We start from the raw sequence: 22,804 nt of genomic DNA, 5'->3' as shown, positions 1-22,804 counted from the left end.
GATGCCGGACTTATCTCAACTCCTCCTGGAATGTTTGGAAAACAACAAATATGCTTTGACTGTTTCCTCACCCCTCCCTTCCCCAAGGCCGTGGACATGTAACAGAACCTCAACAGAGCGGAAGATAAACGTCACCTCTTATCTGGACAATGGCTGAGGGGGGGGCTCTGGACTATGCTACGTCTTTTCCTTAAAAATTCCATGTTTTCACCACCTATATGTAAATGTATAACGTCTGTTTATGTTGCTTTGCTGTGGTAGGTTTTTTTGATGCCTCAAATTGTGCCCTGTCTAGGACACGGTGTGAGAGATCTTTTTTTTATACCGTCTCTCCTCATGTTTTCTTTCCTTTTCTTATCTAAGCAAAACATTATTCTGAATAAGGATAAGAAGGCCGCGCTGATTATTTTTAGCCGCAGCTTTGTGCACTCCGCCCATCTTCGGACGACTGTACATACATATTCGCGTTGTATGTCGGTGCAATACCAATAAAGTTTATTCTGATTCTAAAATCAATGTCAGTATTGGCAGTCATCTGGCCAGGTTGGTTTGTGTTAGAAACTCAGCAAAAGCATTCATACCTTTTATTCATCCATCCATTATCTTTACCCACTTCTTCCTTTCTGGGTCGCGGAGATCACTGGTGCCATTATCCAGCAGTCATAGAGTGAGAGAAGGGGGGGCATTCAGGACATGTCACAAGTTCATCACAGCGCCACATAGAGACAAACGAGACAACCATTCACACTCTCACTAGGCCAGTCACGATAAAAAAAATTGCTGGGCAATTAATTGTCTCAGAAATATTGTGAAAAATGATAATATTGTTTAAAATTTAACAATAATTAAGTGTCAAATCTTAGAAGAAATGTTGATTTGTTTGGAGTGTAGTACCGTTCTTGACCACCTGAGGGAAGTATAGTTGAGCAGCGTGTCTCTTTAAAAAAATGGGAGGGAGGGTCCTTGACTAGATGGGCTGATATGGTGGCATGGCCAACTCTCGATGGTTTGAGCTCTTTAGCATAGCATTTGTCACACAAAGTTTTTAATAAAAAAAATCAGTAAACAAATTCTCAGCTTCTTTTTGCAGAGAAAAACAACTTTTTACATGAAGGCACAGGTTTCAACCGTGAATTTTGGAGCTTTGACAAGACGGAGGTTTATTCCCGAGGTCGGCTTGCTAACTTATCTCGTAGCTTAGCTTCTCAGCTTAGCTGCTTTTAATGATCAAAAAATGCGATTTTGGACGGTTAAAACAGATTTTAAAGAGAAAGGGAGGGGTCAGTGAAGAGCACCGGAGTTGAGTCATGTCTTCAGTAGAAAGAGAGAGACACAAAGAAACGATAAAGCCGATAAATGAAAATGAGGTCGATAATTGTCATTCATCATGCGATTAATTGATTTATTGTTTATCGCAACAGGCCTAACTCTCACTCACTTGTTTTGGTCTGTGGGAGGAAACCGGAGTGCCCAGAGAAAACCCACGCATGCACAGAGAGAACATGCAAACTCCACTCATAAAAGCCCTGGCCAAGGTTTGATCTGGCAACCTTCTCGCTGAGAGGTTTAAAAAAATAAAACCAGAACATAATGCAAAGCAAATTGTCCAGGCTTTAAACAGAAAAGACGCAAGTATGAATATGGCTTCTCTTGCAATGGGTATGACGGCGATAATGAGTCACTCTCCCAACCATTTAATGCAAATTGCGGTTTTGACAACTGTATGGCCTTCATGTTGACACACTGATATCATGGTGACTTATCATTTTTATCATTTACTTGAAGACATACACGAGGCTTTGATGTTTGTACAATGCTACAGCTAGGTTGGGATCATGGTAACAAATGAACATGGTATTGCTTCATCTCAAGCCATTTAACTTCATAAACTATATATTAAATTAATTTCATTCATTTATTTCTATAGCGATTTACACAAATTAATAGCAAAACTGTTCCTATGACAAGTCTGTTTCTGGCTGTTTCATGTCTGTACATTCATTGTATATGGAACTACAGCCATATACTGTGACATAAAACATGGGCTACACTCGATTTCTCTAATTTAATAATCTAAATGTTGTGTCAAAGAATGATTAACGTCTGACTCAAATGTAGAAGTGTACGCTGAGACGCACTTAAGAGTTCACACGCTGACCACAAACCTACATAAACTTGTCAAGTCTGCATTAAGAAGTCTGTTGCGCTGTTCATGTGACAGACAGTTCCTGTGGAGTTTCCGTCTGCCCGGTGAAGCTCAGAAAATTGATCGAATGATGGAGGCCTTCGCCACACGCTACTGTGAATGCAACACTAACGTCTTCCAGTCCACAGGTTAGCATCACTGAATGTTGTCTAGACTTAAATAGTGTGGGGGTGAAATGCACGTAGGAGGAGTTATTTTTAAATGATCTTTTCACCACAGTGTTTTTTTTGTTTGTGACTAAAATTAGTTTTCTTAGAACTTTGTCTTTCATATCGTGATAGTTTAGAAATATTACAGCCAGGTTTGTTCTGTGGAAACGTTATGGACAATGAATTATGGAGTTTGGTGAAACAGAGTTTATTTCTGATTGGATTAATGACTGCGGTAAAGCCCTCCCCGGATTCAGAAACCTTACTATTGCCCAAATCAAGGGTGCTCGATTACAACTTCCATGGCTGGGCCGGTACCTTGAATGTGTTTTTAGACGTGCATTAATACAGAAATTTCTCTAAAAGCCCACAATTTATTTCCCTCAAACTTGGTGAGAAACATCCTTTGAATGAATAGTGTTGAACACAAGTAAAAAAAAAAAAAAAGTCTAGTGGTAATAATGTTTTTATATTTAATTTGCCCATAAACACAAGGAGCACAGACCTGGTGCTGTTTTAAAAGTGCATTAAAGTTGAAATATCTTTAAAACTCCACTGCTGACTTTCCTCCGATTTGGTGAGAAACATGCTTTAAAAGTGTGGAATCGAAGTAAGAAAATCCAGGTGAAATGTTGCTTTTTTGTACGTTATTTGACTTTAAACAGTGGGGCCATACGCAACGGCGAATATGCAGCCCAGCTGTAAAGGTTGTTATATTTGAACGCTGGATTTCGGCAATAGTAAGGTTTTCGAATCCGTGGATGGATTTATTGCAGTGATTAATGAGCTAAAGGCTAGTCTGAGAAGGATCAAGATTAAAGTGGACTTTTGTGGTACACAAACAACCATTCACATACTCACTGACACTTGGGACAATTTAGAGTTACCTGTCAATACAAATGTCTCTAGTCTGTAAAAAAAAAACTGAATACTTGGAGAAAATCAACGAGTGCAAAATACAGCGCAAATAGTGTAGGTTGCAGCTAGCTGTAGCACTTCTGGTTCACTTCCAGCAGGATTATCTTAGTTTTCTGACAGAATTAGCCTGTTATAAGAAACTGACAATGGTTTTAAAGTTTATAAGCGTCTATTAAATTTTGAGATTCAAGTTGTTTGGAACAATTCTCTTTGGTCTAACAAGGTTGAGTCAGGTCCTCTGGACAGATTCTTCTTTGTTGAAATGTTTCATCTTTTATCCAAAGGACTTCTTCAGTCTGAGACGCTGCAACAAACAATCTTATGAGCAGTACTTTCTCATAGTGGATCACCCAGTTTGCACAAAACAGCCCAAACTAGTTGTTCACATGCAAAAGGAAGACCATTAGCCCAGCATGTGATATTTAGTGCCCTGATGGCCGCTTGCTATTCACAGAGGGCGGAGTGATGCAATAACAGCAGTGTAAGAGGGGGTCAGTTGGACACGGAGCTTGAACAACTAGTTTTGGCTGTCACCAGCAAACTGGTTGATCCACTATGAGAAAGTTGTTTATGAGACTGACTTTGTTGCAGCGTCTCAGACCGAACAAGTGTTTTGGATAAAAGACATTTCAAGAAGAAGAATATCCATCCAGAGGACATTGACTCAACCTTGTTAGATTTATCTACCTGGATTATCGAGCATGCATTAGGACAATTCTCTTTGGTCTTGACTCATCAAAACTAGCGGTTAGCTTGTCAACCTGGTCAGGGTAAAACTCCTTTCCTACATACTGAGGGTGTTCAATGAGTTATCTACAACAGGTAAGATAATCTGTTCAACAGTGTTTCCATAGAAACTCACTTCACAAGAGCAGAACAATCACTTTAAGCCTATATTTGCCCGATGAACAGGAATCCTTACAGGGTTATAGATGATAGTGTTTGGTGTGCTTCAAAGTTAAAATATTATCAAATCCTCATATGATTTTCTTTTTTTTTTTCTATAGACACATGCTACATCCTGTCTTTTGCCGTCATCATGTTGAACACCAGCCTCCACAACCCTAATGTGAAGGACAAAACCACGCTGGAGCGCTTTATATCCATGAACAGAGGCATCAACAATGGAGAGGATCTGCCTAATGAGCTGCTCTCGGTGAGAACTTTCAACTAATTACAACACGTTGGGTTTTATAGACAAAAAATCAAACAAAAAATCTGTAATTCAAGGTAAGATAAGGCAGTTTTTAAAAATTTTATAAATACCTATATATACTTTAACTGTCAGTTATACTGGTTTCATTTTATTTGACGTTATGAAGGTGTGGATAAGAGACTTCTTGTGTGTTATTCGCTTTTGTTGAAGGGAGTCGCACTATGTTTTGTTTTGCAGTACAACACGTAGAATTTGACTTTGGTGACACGCCTTGTAAAACTCTCTGATATTTAATTAGTCCGTCTCAGTTTTAAGATTTGGACCAATTTCCAGGTTATGCCTTTCTCAAGTAAAGCGTTTAATGTCTTTGTTCTTAGAAACTGTACGAGAGTATTCACAATGAGCCCTTCAAAATCCCAGAAGATGACGGGAATGATCTGACTCACACCTTTTTCAACCCCGACAGAGAAGGCTGGCTCCTCAAACTTGGTAAATGATCTCTTTTTTTTAAAGTATTTCAATAAAATATACGAATATGTGTGTGTTACGTTGAATTGCTGTAACACATTAAATCTGACCGATCTGCCATGTGCATGAAAATTCAGGAAGCCAACCCAATTGTAGGGACTCTTGCGTTTCATGCTAACAAGGCATTTATTGTCAGTTGCAAAAGTTTTATGTACGGTATATATCAGTGGTGTAGTCTACACCATACGTGGTATACAGAGTAACTACAAAAGCTTAAGAATTGCAGTATATACATTTAAAAGTGCCCAATGATACATGCCATATCATTGGGCACGTGCCGTTGAGACATTAAACGGCATTTAAACGCTTCCGTAATAATCTGTCTGTATGCAGCGCTTGTTTATTACATTTGTTTGTCCAGCGAATTATTGGATAAGTCTGTACTTACTACTTAATACTTGAGCATGTTTTGCTTTGATAGTGTTTTATACATTTTATGATATGTTTTTAATACAAATTCAACTGTTGTACAAAGTTTTGTTGTACATTTATTCAAATATAAGCATCAGAGAAATTTGGAAATGTTCAAAATGCTTAAAAATCAAAATAAATTGATGATTACATTGTACTAACAGGTATACTTCGGTTTCTAAGCACAGTATACCCATTACAAAAATGCAGACTACACCAATGGGATATATACTCAAACAACAGTATCCTTTTTTGTTCCTTGAGGCTTTTAAAGATTTGCAGGTCTCCAGTAACAACTAACAACACAAATAACCATCAATACGTTTGCTGTGCCTCTGTCTTTCAGGAGGTCGTGTTAAGACGTGGAAGAGGCGATGGTTCATCCTTACTGACAACTGCCTTTACTACTTTGAGTACACCACTGTAAGACTTCACGCAGTACTTCTCACGCATCACCATTACTGAACTAAAATCTTTTTTTTTTTTAACATATAAAGTTTGAATTTCAAAATTCTGTACTTTACAGCATAGGGTCTCAAACTTAACAGTTCAAACCACAAAATATTAGTTGCTCAGATCCAGTATTCACTAACTGTAGTACTCCAACACTACTACTAAAGGACTGGTGGAGGTTCTCAGTCATCCTGGCCAAGGGAATCCTAATGATTTATAGAAGGCAGAAGATGTTTAGCTTTATCTTTGAAAGAGTGTTTCTCAATTCCCATTGTTTTTAACCCATTTCCAGGATAAAGAACCCAGAGGTATCATCCCTCTAGAGAACCTTTGTGTGAGAGAAGTGCTGTATGCTCGAAAACCAGTAAGTTTATCATGGCTGTTCAGCTCAAAATGTTCTCTAAATACTAATCCAGTTAAGTTGAACTCATCGGGGTCGTGTCAGTAGATGTTTTGGCTCTGATGTCAACCGTCTCTTGTCTTCTAGTATTGTCTGGAGTTGTACAACCCCAATAGTCGAGGGCAGAAGATCAAGGCATGTAAAACAGAGACAGACGGCCGGGTGGTGGAGGGAAAACACCAGTCTTACACCATTTGTGCCTCTACCGCTGAAGAGAGAGACTCCTGGATTGAGGCCATCAGGTCAGAATACAAACCTGTACACAAACCGAAACAAAATAAGTTACGTTGTACTGGACATTCCCTTTACAACTACATTTGCATTTCTCTGTTGTAAAGTGAGATAAACCTTCAAACGCTCTTGATGAAGGAAAAGTCATAAAGTGTGTTTTGACATGTGTCGTGAAAAATGGGAATATTGTTCACTTGTTTCCAATTTTTGAGCAGAGATTTATTGTCTGTTAGCTTATTAGGGGTGCCTAACATTTTTTGAACCATCTACTTTTGAAGATGCTGAGATCTACTTGTCTGTTCCCAGTATCAAACACATTGTTGCATTCCTATTCCCAGGTAAACAGTGGAACATAATTTTATGAGTTTAGCCCCACTCCTCACTTCCACAAAGGCCAGCATGTCAAACAGTAAAAAGCATGTTACCATTTTTTTTTTTAACTTCATAAACCAGTTGTGGCAAACAAAACAGTCTAACTAAAACACATTGACTTACCTACCAAAGAAAAATGCAATAAAAGGCAATTTCTTAACTTTACTTCTGACAAAGAAACAGCAAAAATCCTGTGCTCAAACAAAAAGTCCACTCTGGTGTCTTCTATCGGATTGTGATGGACAGGTCTCCTGTCCTTTTAAAACCAGTTGGTCGAAGCAGATGGCCACTTGTCCTGAGCCTGGTTCTGCTGGAGGTTTCTTCCTGTTAAAAGGGAGTTTTTCCTGCCCACTGTTGCCTTTGTTCTTGCTCAGGAGACTGTGACAGAGTGAAGATTCAACACAATCTGATGGCTTCCTTAGATAAATAACTTTTACTAAATGGCTTTTATAATGTGCTGTTTATAACAGTGCCCCGAGACAACTTCTGTTGGTGCTACAGAAACTGAATTGAATTGAAATTGGCCTTATAAGCATAGTTAGTAAATTGTTCAGGGTGCAGTAGTCTGATTTTAAATTGGTACCAAAAAATATAAACACACATTGTTGCTATAGTTTTTGTTTTGCACAAAATATAATTTTTTTTACTGTATGCATTATTATTTGGATATTTTGGTTTAACTCAAGGGCATGGTGGATCAGTTGGTGGAGCTGCTGCCTCTCAGGGAGAAGGTTGCTGGATCGCATCCCAGCCGGGGGCCTTTCTGCGTGGAGTTTGCATGTTCTCTCGTACATGAATGGGTTTTCTCCAAGTACTCCGGTTTCCTCCCACAGACCAAAAACATGCATGTTAGGCTGATTGGTAACTCTAAATTGTCCCTAGGTGTGAGTGAGAGAGTGAACGGTTGTTTTTTTTTTTTTGTCTCTATGCGTCCCTGTGATGGACTGGAGACCTGTCCAGGGTGTCCCCCGCCTCTCGCATAGTGACTGCTGGACATGGGCACCAGTGACCTCTGTGACCCAAAAAGGAAGAAGCGAGTAAAGATAATGGATTGGTGGACGTATAAATAGATGTTTTAACTCTAAATCACTTCAGAACTTCATTTACTTTGTAAATGAAATGTACATTACTGTTAACTGTTTAAGGTCACCTTTAGACCACTTTGTTTTTTTGCCTTATAAACAAAACATGGTTCAGTCCGCCAGTCTCAGGTCTGAAACAACTCAACATCATATAAATTGAGACCCCATCATTACCCATACCATACCATTTTATTTATAGAGCACTTAAAACAGCGACAAGGCCAACCAAAGTGCTGTACAGACAGAACAACAGGTAACACACAAAGCAAAATACAAAATGAAGTAAATCAGAAATATAGACATAAAAACAATGCAGATAATAAATATGACGACAAACCAGTGTGGAGCGTACATGTTCAAAACACAGATCCTCTGGTATTGAAAGCTACCGAATAGTAGTGAGTTTTTAAACGGGACTTGAAAACTGAAAGGGAGGGGGCCTGTCTGACATGCGGAGGTAACTCGTTCCAAAGTCTTAGTCCTGCTACAGAGAAGGCCCTGTCACCTCTGCGCTTAAGACGAGTTCCTGGAACTGTGAGGAGCAATTGGTTCGCTGACCTCAGGGAACGTGGTGGGACATACGGTTGTAGCAGATCAGAGAGATGGGGGGGGGGGGGGGGGGGCGAAACTGTTCAGCGATTTGTAGACATACAGGAGTATTTTGAAGTGGACTCTAAGGTGAACCGGTAGCCAGTGCAGTGAGCCCAAAACTGGAGTAATGTGCTCTTTTACCTGTACTGGTTAAAAATCGGGCTGCTGCATTCTGGACCAGTTGCAATGGAGGTCTGACTGATACCAAACAGGAGTGAATTGCAGTAATCAAACCTAGATGTAATGAATGCATGTATTACTGTTTCCAGGTTATATTCATTAGACCATCATCTGTATTTTTATACAGGAATGGGTTGCAAAACAAAGGCATCTGACATTAAAAAAAAAAAAAAAAACTGCTTTAAAGCATAAAATATGCAGGTGTTCATATACAAAATCCCACATAGTCCACACAGTCAAGTTTAAACCTGACAGCTTAAGAAATACACTGTTGGTAATGTGAACTGGATATGAACACATAAAAACATTGACGTCGTCAAGTCACGGAAATCTACGAAAGCAATGTTTCTTTTTTTTCTTATATTTCACACATCCACATTGCGTGTTAACTTTACTGTGACTTCCATAATTTTCTTGTGTTTCTGTGTTGACCTTAGTTGATTCCACATCTTGTGACATACCAGTAAAAAAAATAAATATATATATATAGCATGATTGTAATTAAATAAATAGGAACGCATTTGTTGTTCTACCGCCTAACTAAAATGCTCTTTACTTCTAACAGAGCAAGTATAACCAAGGATCCGTTCTACGACTTGGTCTCAGTGCGAAAGAAGAAAGTGATAAACCAAACTCCTCAGGATTGAGCAGTGGGGCGTCTCACCTCACGGACACCTGGGACAGCATCACCCAGTGATTCTGCTGGCAGTTTATCTTCCTTAAAGCTCTGAAAACACCTCACAACATATGGAACTATGGACACACAAGGCTGAACAGCAGTGACTTCTCTTTTTGTAGACTGAGAAAACTGTGCTAAAGGTGAAAACAAAACATATTCCACTGACTCAGTATTAACGTGACAAAACCATGAAGGACCTCTTAGGGATATCTTAAACTTTGACAATAGGTTTTGTGCATTTAAATGTCAATGTACAACATTTTGTTTAAAAGCTGTATTATAAACTATATTGTTTAGTTTTAGAGCTTTGTCTGACTTAAGTATTCAGTTCTGAAAGACAAATTGAGCACGAGAGATCGCAGCACCTTCATAAATGGCACAAAAAAGACAAGACGTACAGCAAGTCTCAGCTTTCTATTAGTTTTCATTTATGGCTTTGATATGTAAAGCAGCATTCATTCCTTTATTTATACAGATTAGTCCCATTGGGCTTCGGGGACTCATTTACAGCCTTACTTCTATCCATATACTGCATGTTAAATTATAAGAGATTTAAGTCAAAGGAAAACATGATTAGTGTGAACTGAATTTTCCAATAAATGGTTTTATTTTGTACAGAACTAAAGAATATTTTTTGTAACTGTCTTGTTTATGTTATTGTGAAAAAAGCATTGCTCATAAACAGAAAAATCTTGTAAATTTCTATTATTACTATATTTGAAAGCATAGTGCAATAAGTATTGTATATATTTGAATCATTTACTAGTATCTGGTGTTGTGTGTATTAAACCACATAAACTTTATATGTATTTGTCCGGTTCATAACTATTTAAATAAAAAAATGTGTTAAGATACAGGAGTAGCTTGTTTTTGTAGGGTCCAAGAAGAACACCGACAGCTGTGCTTTCAGTTGAACGCTCTGAATACATTTGACCACATTCGACTTCCTGATGTTTACCATTGCTGTGCTTCTTTCTCAGCCTGGCAGGTGCTTCTTAGGTGAAGCATCAGATCCTAATTTGTGATCTATTGTGAGCTTTTCAAAACTAAATACTTGATTATTCTTTGTACAGAAATAGTAGTGCTGTATGAATGGGTAAATGGGGGCACAGATTGTGTTGTAAAGCGCTTTGAGTATTTTCATAAGATAGAAAGGCACTGTACAAGTACAGTCCATTTACAATTTACTTTATTCACTACTTTTTCATCAAATTAACAATTGCATTTTTTTACACAATATTGAAAACTAGGCAGCACGGTGGCGCAACTGGTAGAGCTGCTGCCTCTCAGCGAGCAGGTCCCTAGTTCAAACCCCGGTCCAGGGGCCTTTCTGGGTGGAGTTTGCATGTTCTCTCCGTGCATGCGTGGGTTTTCTCTGGGTGCTCCGGTTTCCTCCCACAGACCAAAAACATGCATGTTAGGCTGATTGGTAACCCTAAATTGTCCCTAGGTGTGAGTGAGAGAGTGAATGGTTGTTTGTCTCGTGTGTCTCTATGTGGCCCTGTGATGGACTTTCGACCCGTCCAGGGTGTACCCCGCCCCTCGCACAGTGATTGCTGGACATGGGAACCAGCGACCCCCGTGACCCAAAATGGAATAAGCGGGTAAAGAAAATGGATGGATGGATGGATGGATAGATATTGAAAACTAAAGTTGGTTGAATTGCAAGGTGTGATTTTAGGCATCCAAGTTTTTTGAGACAATGTACTGGATATCCTGCATATTGTATGGCATGCAAACATGATTATAATAGGAGTTCTACATTTTCTTGCGATTTTAATCTACTCAAATCAGTATTTTTTGCATTATGGATACAAGATCAACAGATTTTGTTTACAGATCAAGCACTAGCTTGTCATATTAACGCAGTGTTCATGAACAATAAATTAACTTTTCACTTTCAGATTTACAAAAGTATGATTTGAAGTTTTTTTTTTTTTCTTCCAAAATGACAACATTTAGATCAGCTTGTAGTTTCATTATTATTTTTGCGGTCAAACAAGGAGTGCTATGTAACATGTATGGTTTCTTGACATTTAAGCACCACAAGCAAACTTTCAAAATAAGTAAAAAAATAAATAAATTAAAAAAACTACCTTGAACTTGTAGTTTTGTTCATAACGTGAATATCAGTCAATAATATCAGTTGCATTGTCACTTTTCTCTATCAACATATGCAGTGTTAAGATCAACAATTCTGTTTTAGGATTACAGGAAACACTTTTTCAGTCGCAGCATGTCAGTAAAATAAAATTACCCTATGAACACCTCTTCCCGTGCAGTTTTGACTTCCTGTTTCACTATTTCACCACAACCTACACGCACCCATTTCAACTCAGTTCCCATCAGAACTGTTGTTCCGCTTTGAGATCCAAGTTAATAAGTTATATTCAGACAAATAATGTATTAAAATAAATAATAATGCTGCATTTTCAACAGATAGATTGTAAACCAACTGAACCATCAGTGACAGGCGCTATGTTGCGAATTGTGTCAGTGTGATGACTAGCAATGGTTTTGAGAGTATGTTATGTTTGACAGCTGCTTTTCTAATAATAACTTTCAAAATTAAAAAACTCAACACATCAACGTAAACTTTATTTTAATAATGACGCTACATGCAGCTGGTGTGATTCACAAAGCGAGTGCTGCCTCCTTCAGTCGAAAGAATGAAAGCAGACAAGTCAAAACTGTTGCTAAAGGTCATTTATTTTACCCACTTTCAACAAATGTAATTTGTTTTAAACACAACAGTAGAACATCCGGGCTCTTAAAGTTTACCCTTAGCATACTTTATGGTATTAACATTAACTAGATTTAGTTTTAACACCATCATAATTGGACTAAAACAGAACCCACTTTGCATCTAGAGCAAATCAGTGAAATTCAACTGACAAAGGGTCAAATTAAAGCAGTTTTATTACATAACACCTGGAAGTCTGATTTTCCCTACTTATCATTAGTGTTGCAATTTTTCAAATGATATCAAATGAATACTCTTTGATGTAAATACCAACATAATAAAACATATACTTATATTAGAGCTGTAAAATCAACAATATGAACTTTGTAGTGAAACAGGGTCTATATATATATATATATATATATATTTAAACATTAAATGCATCACTGCACTTTAGATTTAATTACCGTATTTTCCAGTGTATAAGTCAGGTTTTTTTTTACATAGATTTGTCATTCCTGCAACTTATATGTTGAAGCGACTTGTATATGTTTTTTTGTTTTTTTTTTCATATTCACAACTTAACTTTTGACAGATGCTTTAAATTTTGAAGAACTGCAACAGTGAGTCCTGTCGTGCATGCTCGCTTCACTCAGCTGGTGCAGGCGGTGGATTTGTTGGCGAGCTAGTGGCTCCGGCCGCGATGGATGGATTGCGCTGCCCAAGTGAAACGAAGCTGTTTTGACCATTAAATAAACGCATAATAAACACAATGGGTCAGCGGTGACGCATAATAAACGTGACTTACCGGTACATGCCGAAGTGACTTATCTATGTTTTTGTCTTCTTCATGATGCTTTTTTTGACGGATGGGACTTATACGCCGGAAAATACGGTAATTAAAGCAGTTTGCGTTAATTATCTTTAACATGGCTCTACAAGCTTGAAAATACAGCACAATAAAGTATTGGTGAGCAGATGTTTAGATTAAAAGACCACTTTAAATTTAAAACTGGACATCCTTTCCTCAAGAGCAGGGCAACACAGTTCAGAAGAAGTTACCATGGTGATACGGTCAAGCTTAAAACACAGCCAGTGCTGCGACACTGAAAACACTGACATTAAGGTCCAGTTACCTGAAATCTCACAAAGGAACTCATCCATATGGTAAACAGGTAATGTGACGATCACAAACCATCTTTATCAATTAAACTCTCTCTCACTCAAGTAAAAAATAAAATACCCAATCTCTGATCATTAAGATCCTACAGTACATCTCAAAATACATTGATATTATATGTAGTAATAATCATAGAGACATCACCCATCAATCAGTACCTAGAGGACTGTACATTCATGTGGCCATTCTCTAAGGTGCTGAATGTCATCTGCCATCAGTGTTAAAGAAGTCATGTCTTTCATTTTAGGAACGTCCTCCTGCAGTTTGTGGTGAGAGACAACAAGCTTCAGCTCAAGACACCTTACATCCTTGTTTTCCTCGATACCGACCCTTAGCATCTGTGAAGATACAAGCAACAGTTCATTATAAGTGGAGAGTCCTGAAATTAAACTGAACTATGAAATCATAAACCAGCAATAAATGTAACAGCTTTGTTTTCTATAAAATAATAATATTGGGCTAAATATGATCAGTGGTTGTACAGTAGTCCTTCCGCAGACTCACTCTTTCGCGGGATTTCAATGCAAGATTGTACACAGCTGGCGATGGGGAAAGACAGACCCCACCCCTTGCCCCTTCTTTCTCTTTCTGAGGTTATCACAGCAGAGCAGAGAAACACAAAAGCCTGCGTGACAACCTCAGAAAGAGAAAGAAGGGGCGAGGGGTGGGGTCTGTCTTTCCCCATCGTGTCCCAGAGAAACACAACAGGCGGGTGCACAACAGACAACCTCAGAAAAAGAAAGGAGGGGGCGGAGAGTATCGGCCCCAATTTCCTTAATTTTGGGAAATCGGAGATCGGCTGATACTTACATGAGAAACCAATTTTTTGTAGTTTTAACAACAATTGTCTAAACTTCATTTTTATTTCAGAGCACTATCTCATGGCCAGTTAAAACAAGTTTATATTGTTGCTAGGATATTATTCAAGGGTATGTTTTTCAATAAAATAAGATTGGAAAATTGAAGGTGCATTGTGACCTTATAACAACTGACAGTGTCGCTTATAAAACAAAATGGGTATCAGCCAAAATCGGAATCGGCAGGTCAGACTTTTTAGAGATCGGTGATCGACCAGAAAACTGCAGTCGTTGCACCCCTATCTGTTTTATACCTGAGTGAGTCGCATGAGCTGCATGGATTGTTTATTTATCATGGTGCGCTAAGATTCATAGCTGGCTGTAACTACCGAACCCACCACTGCACCCTATAATCACTGGTCAACTGGTCATCATTAACTTCATGCACTCTCTCACTGGTACATTTTCATCTTTAAATCACTTCTTGGTCTGTTGCCTTCATACATCTCCTCTTACATGTCTCTGCGTGAGTGCAGCTACAGCGTGCGCTCTCAGAACATTATTACCTGCAGTGTTCCCTCAGTGAGGACTGAACTAGGCAAAAGGGCCTTCTCCTACTCCGCTCCCGTTTCCTGGAATATCTTGCAAAAAGATCTGAAGCTCTCGACCTTGACGTCTCTAAGTGGCTTCAAACATCTGCTAAGTTCATGGCAAGAACCAATCCAGAAATATTCCTGTTTTTAGTTTTCTACACTGCCTTATAATCTAGCTGTTTTTTGGGTTTTTTTTAGCTACTTTTTTCCTTATGACTGTCCTTTTGGTTGCCATGTTATTTTAATTTGTAAAAAAGTAAAATAAAAAAATTAAAATTGTATGCCTCTTTTATGATGGTCTATTGTTGTCGTTATCCACTGTTGTCATCAATCTTTGTTAAAGAAATCAGGTCTCTCTTGTAAATGATCCCCCGAGACTCAATGGGATTAACCTGTGACCTGAACGGAGCCTTTAGGAAAGAGAGCAGGAACAAGAATGCTGGATACTTCAGGCACAAGGCAATCAGAAAATCTGGCAGGGAGGCAGACTGGGGAGTGCTTAAGAAGTGCAGTGCACAGATGCAGCAGGAGGTAGACTGGGAGTGACACAGGTGCTGAGCATGAGTGTGACTGCGGTGAAGTGGGCGTGGCAGGTGGCAGAGACCGTGACACGCTGTGCTCTTTTAGAAACAGCTCTCATTTAGAACATTGTTATGAACATCGCAAGAGCGGGGGAAGGGTTTATAAAGCCTTAAAATATACGTAAATACTAAAATAAATATAAAGTCCCAACTTTGCGGATTTTCACTTATCGTGGGGGTGTCTGGAACGTAACCCCCGCAATAAGTGAGAGATTACTGCGCAACTATTTTGCTGCTCTACGCATACTCCTGGAAACACTTAAATTGGTCTGCAGATGCTTAAACTAATAATACAAATTTTTAGTAAGGTCTAAAAAAATAAGCCTCTTCTATTATCCAAACATAGTTACTCTCATGTTACAGGAAGCACTGGGTATAGAGATTTCAACTTTCTGGATGAGATGACTTCACTTACTCTCGCTGTCGTGTGCAGAGTTGACAGTTTGTTGAGACCCCGTTCTTAGATCCAGTTTAGATAGTCTTTTACTCCCTTTGCATGGACTTACTATAACAAAACTATCTTCAGTCTCATCTGTATCATGAGTTTCTGGAGGTGAAGGGCATGCTTTGTTTTTAATAGAAGGCATACTTGATTTCCCTTTTGACCTTTTCTTCCATGTAAAAATCCCCTTTTTCTTTGCAGAGACTCCATTTGGTTTCTTTAAGATTTCACTTGGGGCTTCAGTGGGCAGTGGACTCATCATCTTCTCACTGCTGGCCAATCGAGGCATCCCTTGGTCTTCCTCTTCAGAAACCCCAGGTAGAATCACATCCCTCTTAGCTCCAAAATTTTGGAGAGACCCTGAAGTGCGTGGAAAAGCCAGGGCATATTTAGGGTTGTAGAATTTGTGTGCAGGCACCTGGATTTCTGCATTCCGCGAATCCCCTAAACTAACCTGGAAACGGGATGTGGTTGCTGGTAAAGCCGGACGTTTTGGCACCGATTTAGATCGAACTGTGGCTGACACGTTAGCTGTGGGCGGACTAATGTTAAACTCCTTATAGAGGTTTAGTTTCTCAGAGATGGCATAGAGCTCACGGAAGTCCCTGTCAAAGAAGTCAACCACTTGTCCCGTCATCACAGTGATCATGTTTCGGTCCATACGAGATGTAGCCCAGGTGAAACTGGAAGAGAAAATTAGAAGCCATGACATTCAATGTATTATTTGATCCCATACATTAACTTTTTGACCATTTTGACCCTAGGGTTATAACAGATTAGACGTATCCTCCCATCTTAAGAGGATAGCTTTGATCAATTAAAAAAAAAAGATAACTTTGATCTTTTCAAGCAGAGTTTTGTGTTAGTTATTACAATATATTGTTATTTCAGGAGAACTATTACGATATTCCTGATGGCAGTGCCCCAGGCTGAATAAAACAGCTTTAACTTGAACAGCAAACTATCCTAAACATTTTTTGGAATTAATTATTGGCTGTAAAATGTGAAAATGAATGTATAATACAAAGCGAGCAAAATACTGTATATATTGAGCGCATACAGTATGCAACAAAATATAAGTGAAGGTAAAGCTAAATGTAACTTTTTCCAATTGTTGAAGCTGATTTTAGAGTATTATATTAAACATACACATAATTAATTCAACCTTTATTTATACAGGTTAGTCTCATTGAGATACGAGGACTCATTTACAAGAGAGACCTGTTTTAAACAAAAACCATAAACGAGGTACACACACCAATAAACATTCATATGATTATTACATATAATCTTACCTGTAGGAGCCAAACACAACTTTGTCTCCATCCACCAGCATGTATTTATTCGACAGTGAACCGGGGAGTCTGCCGAAGGACAAATTGAAGCCAACTCCTTGAAGCGTTCTAACTCTGATGTTCTGCAACAACAAACGTGTGACATACAGGACAAACTAAGAAAACAAGACAGTCAACAAGATATGACCTTTATGATATTTGTAGGGAATATAAGTTAGTTTACACTTTAAAAAGTGAACGTTATCCACTAGTGGTGTAACGGTACAAGTGGGTGTATTGAACCATTTCGGTACGGCGTGTTCAGTTCGGCTCACGTGCGTACCGTTTCAGTTATTTTTTCACTCATTAAATTTTATTAACCAGAGATTATGCGCAGCGGAACTAAAGTTCTTAAGCGTGTTTCAGCACGGCGCTATTAATTGTTGCATAACTTGATACCACACTTGAAAACATATGATTAAAGTTCTTGAGCCCCGCTGCCTACAACATCCCATCACCTCAACACTTCAGCCAAAAAGTTGTAGCAGCACTTTATGAAAAAGCTAAAACTGAAATTGTCAACAAGCCCTGGAGCCCAGATTTAAAGCCCTGCCCTGATGATGATGAACAAGAGATTCAACCACCTCATATCAGAAATGATGACTGTGCAAGAAAAGGTATTGTTACTGTATTACTGTAATCTAATTCACTTTTAATTTAAAATGATAAACTTATTAGCTCTTTTTTTTATCTCTTTGTTGTTTGCAGTCTGAGGATGATAGCAGCCGAGTCTTCTTCATCCACCAGATCACCTCCAGCTAAGAAGTCTGTAATGACTGAACTTTTTTACTTGGCATATTTTCAGAACAAACATTTTTTAAGTCTTTATTTTGGCATTTTTTGTACCGAAAATTAACCGAACCGAGCCCTCCTTGAAACTGAACCAAATCAAAATGTGATTTTAGCGTACCGTTACACGCCTATTATCCACTACTTGTTACTTGTGGAAAAATGTTTTTTTAATCCGCAGCTCAGAAGTATTACCTATTGTAAAGTAAATATATGAACACAAATGTTTTTATGATGCATGTTTGATGAATTTCTAGCTTCCAAATTACAAGAGTTAAACCCAACAAAGTTCAGTCAGGTCATCTGGATGGTTTATTTTTTCTGCCGAGATGTTTCATCCTTCATCCAAAGGACTTCCGTCACTCATGCTCAATAATCCAGGTAGATAATCCAGGTAGATAATCCATGAATCCAACGATCAAGTCCTTTGGATGAAGGATGAAACGTCTCAACAGAAAAAATGAAACCGTCCAGATGACCTGACTGAACTTTGTTGGATTTTCTACCTGGATTATTGAGCATGAACTTTGATACAAGAACAAAACTTTATCAGCCAGCAGTTTTTAAGCGTTTACAACACAAGAGAACAAGCTTTGTGCCCTTTGCTCATTAGCTTCCTGGCTCAAAGAGAGACTAAAGGGAAAAACATAAACAAAGCCATAAACCTCAGTATATGCTCCCTTGGTTTGATGAAAACCTTTATATCTAGCCTGTTTTCTTTTGGTTTCAGTCTCCATCAGATACAACTTTCAACATGGTGTAGTCATTCTGTTCACTTCTTGGATGAAATATTTCAAACAGGCGTTACCGAGTCCCGCTGGCCAGGAAGAATATTTATAAGAAATCATTTGTACCATCTGCAATAATGTTCTTAAACAAAGCTAAACAGACACACCTTAATGGTGGTAACTAATGGTAATAACGTGTTTTTTTAAATTTTATTATGTTCTATTGTTGGTTGTTGTGTGTCTATGATGAATGTAGAATGTGCCAAAGGAGAATTTCTGCCACAATTGTGGTAGACAAGTTTTATCTTAACTTTTATTTGAACAAGTATCTCTTTATGACATTACAAATATACCAGCTTGTATTAGTTTCAGCTTTGTATGTAACACCAAACTGTTTTTCATTTATGTTTGACATCAAAATTTGATTTGAATAGCAATACATTAATTCCAACAAACAATTTGTCCCAATTTTATTTCCTCCGCTTTGCCCAAACTTTTAATTTGTTTGTAATGTTACACTGTTCTTTTTCAAGGGAATAAAGGGTTACTGCTTATCAGGTGTGTATTTAGTCTAACAAGAACCAGTTACGGAAGGCTTAATTATTATTACTTAATTATTATTATTAATTATTGGGGTGCATATTTTAAAATAATTTCCGGTGCAAAAAGCATAGTCTTACCCGAAGGTGCTGTGAGCCAATCTGAAGTCTGGAACACATGTCCAGAAAGTGTGGCACACCCTGATTATCCAACAAGATGTAAACAGACACAGAACGACGTGAAGCTGCATCCATCAAGTCTTGCAGGATGTGGACATCTGTGATCATGTCCATCACTATGGCTATCACCTAAAACAGAATCATAAAAAAAAAGTTTTCTTAAATGCAACAACCATTTTAAAGAAAGTAGTCCCTCGCTACTTTGCAGTTCGACTTCTAAGGACTCGCTCTATGGCAGTTTGTGAACAGCTACATTGTAAAGTACAAAAAGAAAGTACAGGACACATGATATTTTATTACTCACATGATGAGGACAGTAAAAAGTTAATGAAAAAAATTTTTGGGACAGGCACCGCCATTTTGTAGTTTTCTCTCCACTCTACTCCCGCTCAAAACAACCACTTTTCCCTAGTCAACAGGGCCCCACCCAGAAGCCCCGTTTCCTTCTGCTGAACTAGAGGGAAAGTTATGATCTGATCTGAGTGGATGCAGAGAGCCGCATAGAACCCATCAAACAGGACCAGAATGGGAGCAGAACCAGACTTCCAGACCCATAGGTGAATTTTGAGAGCTGGTAGCCCGCCCACGTGGACCTCCGAGCGGGGATGTGTACAGAAGATCCGGTGGTCCATCCAGAGCCCACCGGCGCGTTTTTCATCTCTTTCAGCCGGCTGACGAGGACCTCCGAGCGGGTACACTCTGCTAAGTAAAATTTAATAGCTACATATAAGTATGTTGTTTAAAAGTTTAGAACATGGATTGTGGGCTTTGTTGCTGCAGAAATCTGCAGAATCGGAACCGAGTCAGACCACAACCAAGTCGGACCAGATCGAGAGCCGCTGATGTTCTGCATATATATATATATATATATATATATATATATATATAGTAAAATAAATATCAAGTCGCTACTTTAAGGATTTTCATTAATGCTGGGGGGGGTGGGGTTGGAACCAATCCCCTACAATAAACGAGGGACTACTGTATAAAAAGAATGGTTAAGTGTGGGTTCTTAAGTCAAATTTAAATAATTAATTTCTGTAAATGAAGAATGATTAAGTTTTCTTCTGTTAGATGTGCTCAAACAAAATGCCAAACTTAATAATTTGGAAAAGAAATGCACTGGGACATGAAAAACTTGAGACGCGAAGAACTTGAGAGGCAGGTTTGGTTCAATCTTCAGGTTAAAATGTTATCTTGATATTGTTTTGTTGGCAAGGAAAACAAAACATGTCTGGAAATATAAAAGTAAATACCTCCAAGGGCTAAAAACAACAACAAGAACAAAAGATGAAATGAACCTTTCTAACCCATTAGTAGCAAATCTTGGTCCTGGAGGACCACTACGAACAGTGCTGGACATCGCTGTCCTAAATAAAGCAATTTAACAACTGCAAATACACTAAGCTTGATAGCAATGTAAGTAATTGTAAAAGACTTGAGCAGCTGGTTTTACACAAGTACAAAATAATCCTCTAAACACAGTCTTCCTGCAGCGGTCCTGTCAAACAGACTGACAGCTTATACAGATAAAACTTTCTAACAACAAGGACTTAAATCTATCTCTGTCTGGAGAAATGCCCCAGTGAAGATTTTGCTTTGTGCTCTGCTAGAATGCTTGGATTAGTAGAAACTTACAGTTTAGCTCTCACTAAATGAAAGTATTTGAATTCCTGAAAAATAACCCTCAAATATTTTCTCATCCAGTCTTACCAGTTCAATCTTTTTTATAGCATTTGAGAATTGTGTTCTGCAGTCCTGCGGAGTTTCCACAGAAAGAGAAAAAATGCTAAGAAGGCTTTAACAATCGGAGCAACAAGTTAAGACTTGCAGACAGTGCAGGACTGTGAGCTTCTGCAAGCAAAAAAAATCAGTAAGAATAAGTTTATGTGCATTTAAAAGTGCATGTTCCTGGACATTCATGTTTTTATCTGATTTGATATTAGCTGATGATTAGCCACTGAATTTTCTGACCAGTAACTGGGCTTATCTATCTTATTTACCAGAAAGCTTTGGGAAACACCGTAAGATAAAAACATAGCATTCAAATAATCACATGAAGCCTAACCTGGTAGTTTGTTTTTCTCAAACGTTCCTTAATAGTATAAAAAGCAATGTGAACAAGTAAACAAAACAATAACAACTATTACCTAAGAAGTAAAAGGTTGAAGCTAGGCAAAAGAAAGGTGTCAACTAGAACCTTTATTGGTTTTGTTTTAACATTTACTAAAAGTGACTTGTAACCAGGGTGAGCTGAAGGAGCAAGCATAAGAATGTGAGCAAGCAAGAAAAAAGCAATGAAGCACAAATAAAAGGGAAAGTAAAATGAAAGCACCAAACAAAAGAAAGTTTAGTGAAGGTAAGACAGAAGAGAAAAGAGAACTCATACATAAAGAATAAGAGAAATGCTCAGAAAAGTCATAACATTAACAGACTTTTATAACTCTGTTTAGTCCTGACCCATTTTTAAAAAGGCAAACTGAGGCAGGCTGGGCTCAAGGAAACATGCCACGGCACTACTGAGAGGAACAGATGACTCAGCGTGGCTCCAGCTGTCTATGAGTAAATATCCCAAGTGGCACTTCATGCTCACAGACTAATTTCAGTTACTAAGTTACTAGTTAATAAAATATTAATCACTCAAAGAAGGAAGAAATGGACAAAATTGCAATTTTGTCACAATATCCTAGAGAGCATTCAGGAAAAACTTAGCTGCAAGCGTTCACTCCCAACACCAATTGGCAAAAACTCTTGAAAGTAAAGCTCCAAAATCTATCAGAAATATTATGTTCTGGTTCCAGCTTGTTCTAGGTTTCACCTATTTAATGTTAGTACTTAGCCCTGTCGCGATAAACAATAAATCAATTAATAAATTATAATTATCAACCTAATTTTCCTTTATCGGCTTTATCGTTTCTTCGTGTCTCTCTCTTTCTACTGAAGACACTGGATGACAAAAGGCTCAACTCCGGTGCTCTTCGCTGACCATCGTTAAAAGCAGCCAAGCTGAGAAGCTAAGCTACAAGCTAAGCTAACAGGCCGACCTTGAGGAAAAAACCTCCGTCTTCTCGAAGCTCCAAAATTCACGGTTGAAACCCGTGCCTTTGTGTTAAAAGTTTTTCTCTGCAAAAAGAAGCTGATAACTTGTTACTGATTTTTTTTAATTAAAAGCTTTGCGTGGCAAATGCTATGCTAAAGAGCTTGAACCACACCGAATGTCTGCAATTTTGAGAACTGAAGAAAGACAGCCCATGTCACGTCAAGGGGCCTCCCTCCCATTTTTCTTAAAGAGGCACGCTGCTTGCTCCCTCACTATCCATCCTTTAGTTCAAACAGTCTTATACTGCCATCTGGTGGTCGCAAGAAGGTACTACTGTTATGGGAAACAAAAGGCTTCTCTTCTCCCCTGCCTGGTTTGTTGCTCGGAAGGAACACATGGTTATGTCAGAATTAAACAACATCTTTAATGTTACAGACTTCAAAATGCGTGAACAAGAGAGAATTGTGTATATATATATAATATATATATATATATATATATATATATATATATATATATATATATATATATATATATATATATATATATTACCTGACATCAA

At 38.2% G+C, this 22,804-nt stretch overlaps 3 protein-coding genes across 3 annotated transcripts in view; 2 read left to right on the top strand and 1 right to left on the bottom strand.

The window, feature by feature from the left end:
* The window catches only part of cyth4b (cytohesin 4b), a 24,200-nt gene extending 14,759 nt beyond the window's left edge, over nucleotides 1-9,441 (top strand). Inside the window, exons 7-13 of the mRNA XM_037690396.1 lie at nucleotides 2,222-2,334; nucleotides 4,281-4,429; nucleotides 4,807-4,918; nucleotides 5,715-5,791; nucleotides 6,114-6,185; nucleotides 6,309-6,463; nucleotides 9,243-9,441. Coding sequence (XP_037546324.1) covers nucleotides 2,222-2,334; nucleotides 4,281-4,429; nucleotides 4,807-4,918; nucleotides 5,715-5,791; nucleotides 6,114-6,185; nucleotides 6,309-6,463; nucleotides 9,243-9,324 — 760 coding nt within the window. The 3' untranslated portion in view covers nucleotides 9,325-9,441. The remainder of the gene's footprint in view (nucleotides 1-2,221; nucleotides 2,335-4,280; nucleotides 4,430-4,806; nucleotides 4,919-5,714; nucleotides 5,792-6,113; nucleotides 6,186-6,308; nucleotides 6,464-9,242) is intronic.
* Nucleotides 1-22,804, top strand: part of zgc:92360 (uncharacterized protein LOC436988 homolog) — a 506,378-nt gene that overhangs the window by 101,202 nt on the left and 382,372 nt on the right. The window lies entirely within an intron of this gene.
* fam83fb (family with sequence similarity 83 member Fb) overlaps nucleotides 9,820-22,804 on the bottom strand; it is a 16,218-nt gene continuing 3,233 nt past the window's right edge. Inside the window, 5 exon segments of the mRNA XM_037690395.1 lie at nucleotides 9,820-9,885; nucleotides 11,453-11,520; nucleotides 15,606-16,315; nucleotides 16,928-17,049; nucleotides 19,164-19,331. Coding sequence (XP_037546323.1) covers nucleotides 9,820-9,885; nucleotides 11,453-11,520; nucleotides 15,606-16,315; nucleotides 16,928-17,049; nucleotides 19,164-19,331 — 1,134 coding nt within the window.

Source organism: Nematolebias whitei, chromosome 16 (genome assembly GCF_014905685.2).
Source record: "Nematolebias whitei isolate Nwh7 chromosome 16, NemWhi1, whole genome shotgun sequence".
Classification (NCBI taxonomy): Eukaryota; Metazoa; Chordata; class Actinopteri; order Cyprinodontiformes; family Rivulidae; genus Nematolebias; species Nematolebias whitei.
The sequence above is the reverse complement of the archived record's forward strand: the minus strand, read 5'-3'. Positions and strand labels throughout refer to the sequence as shown.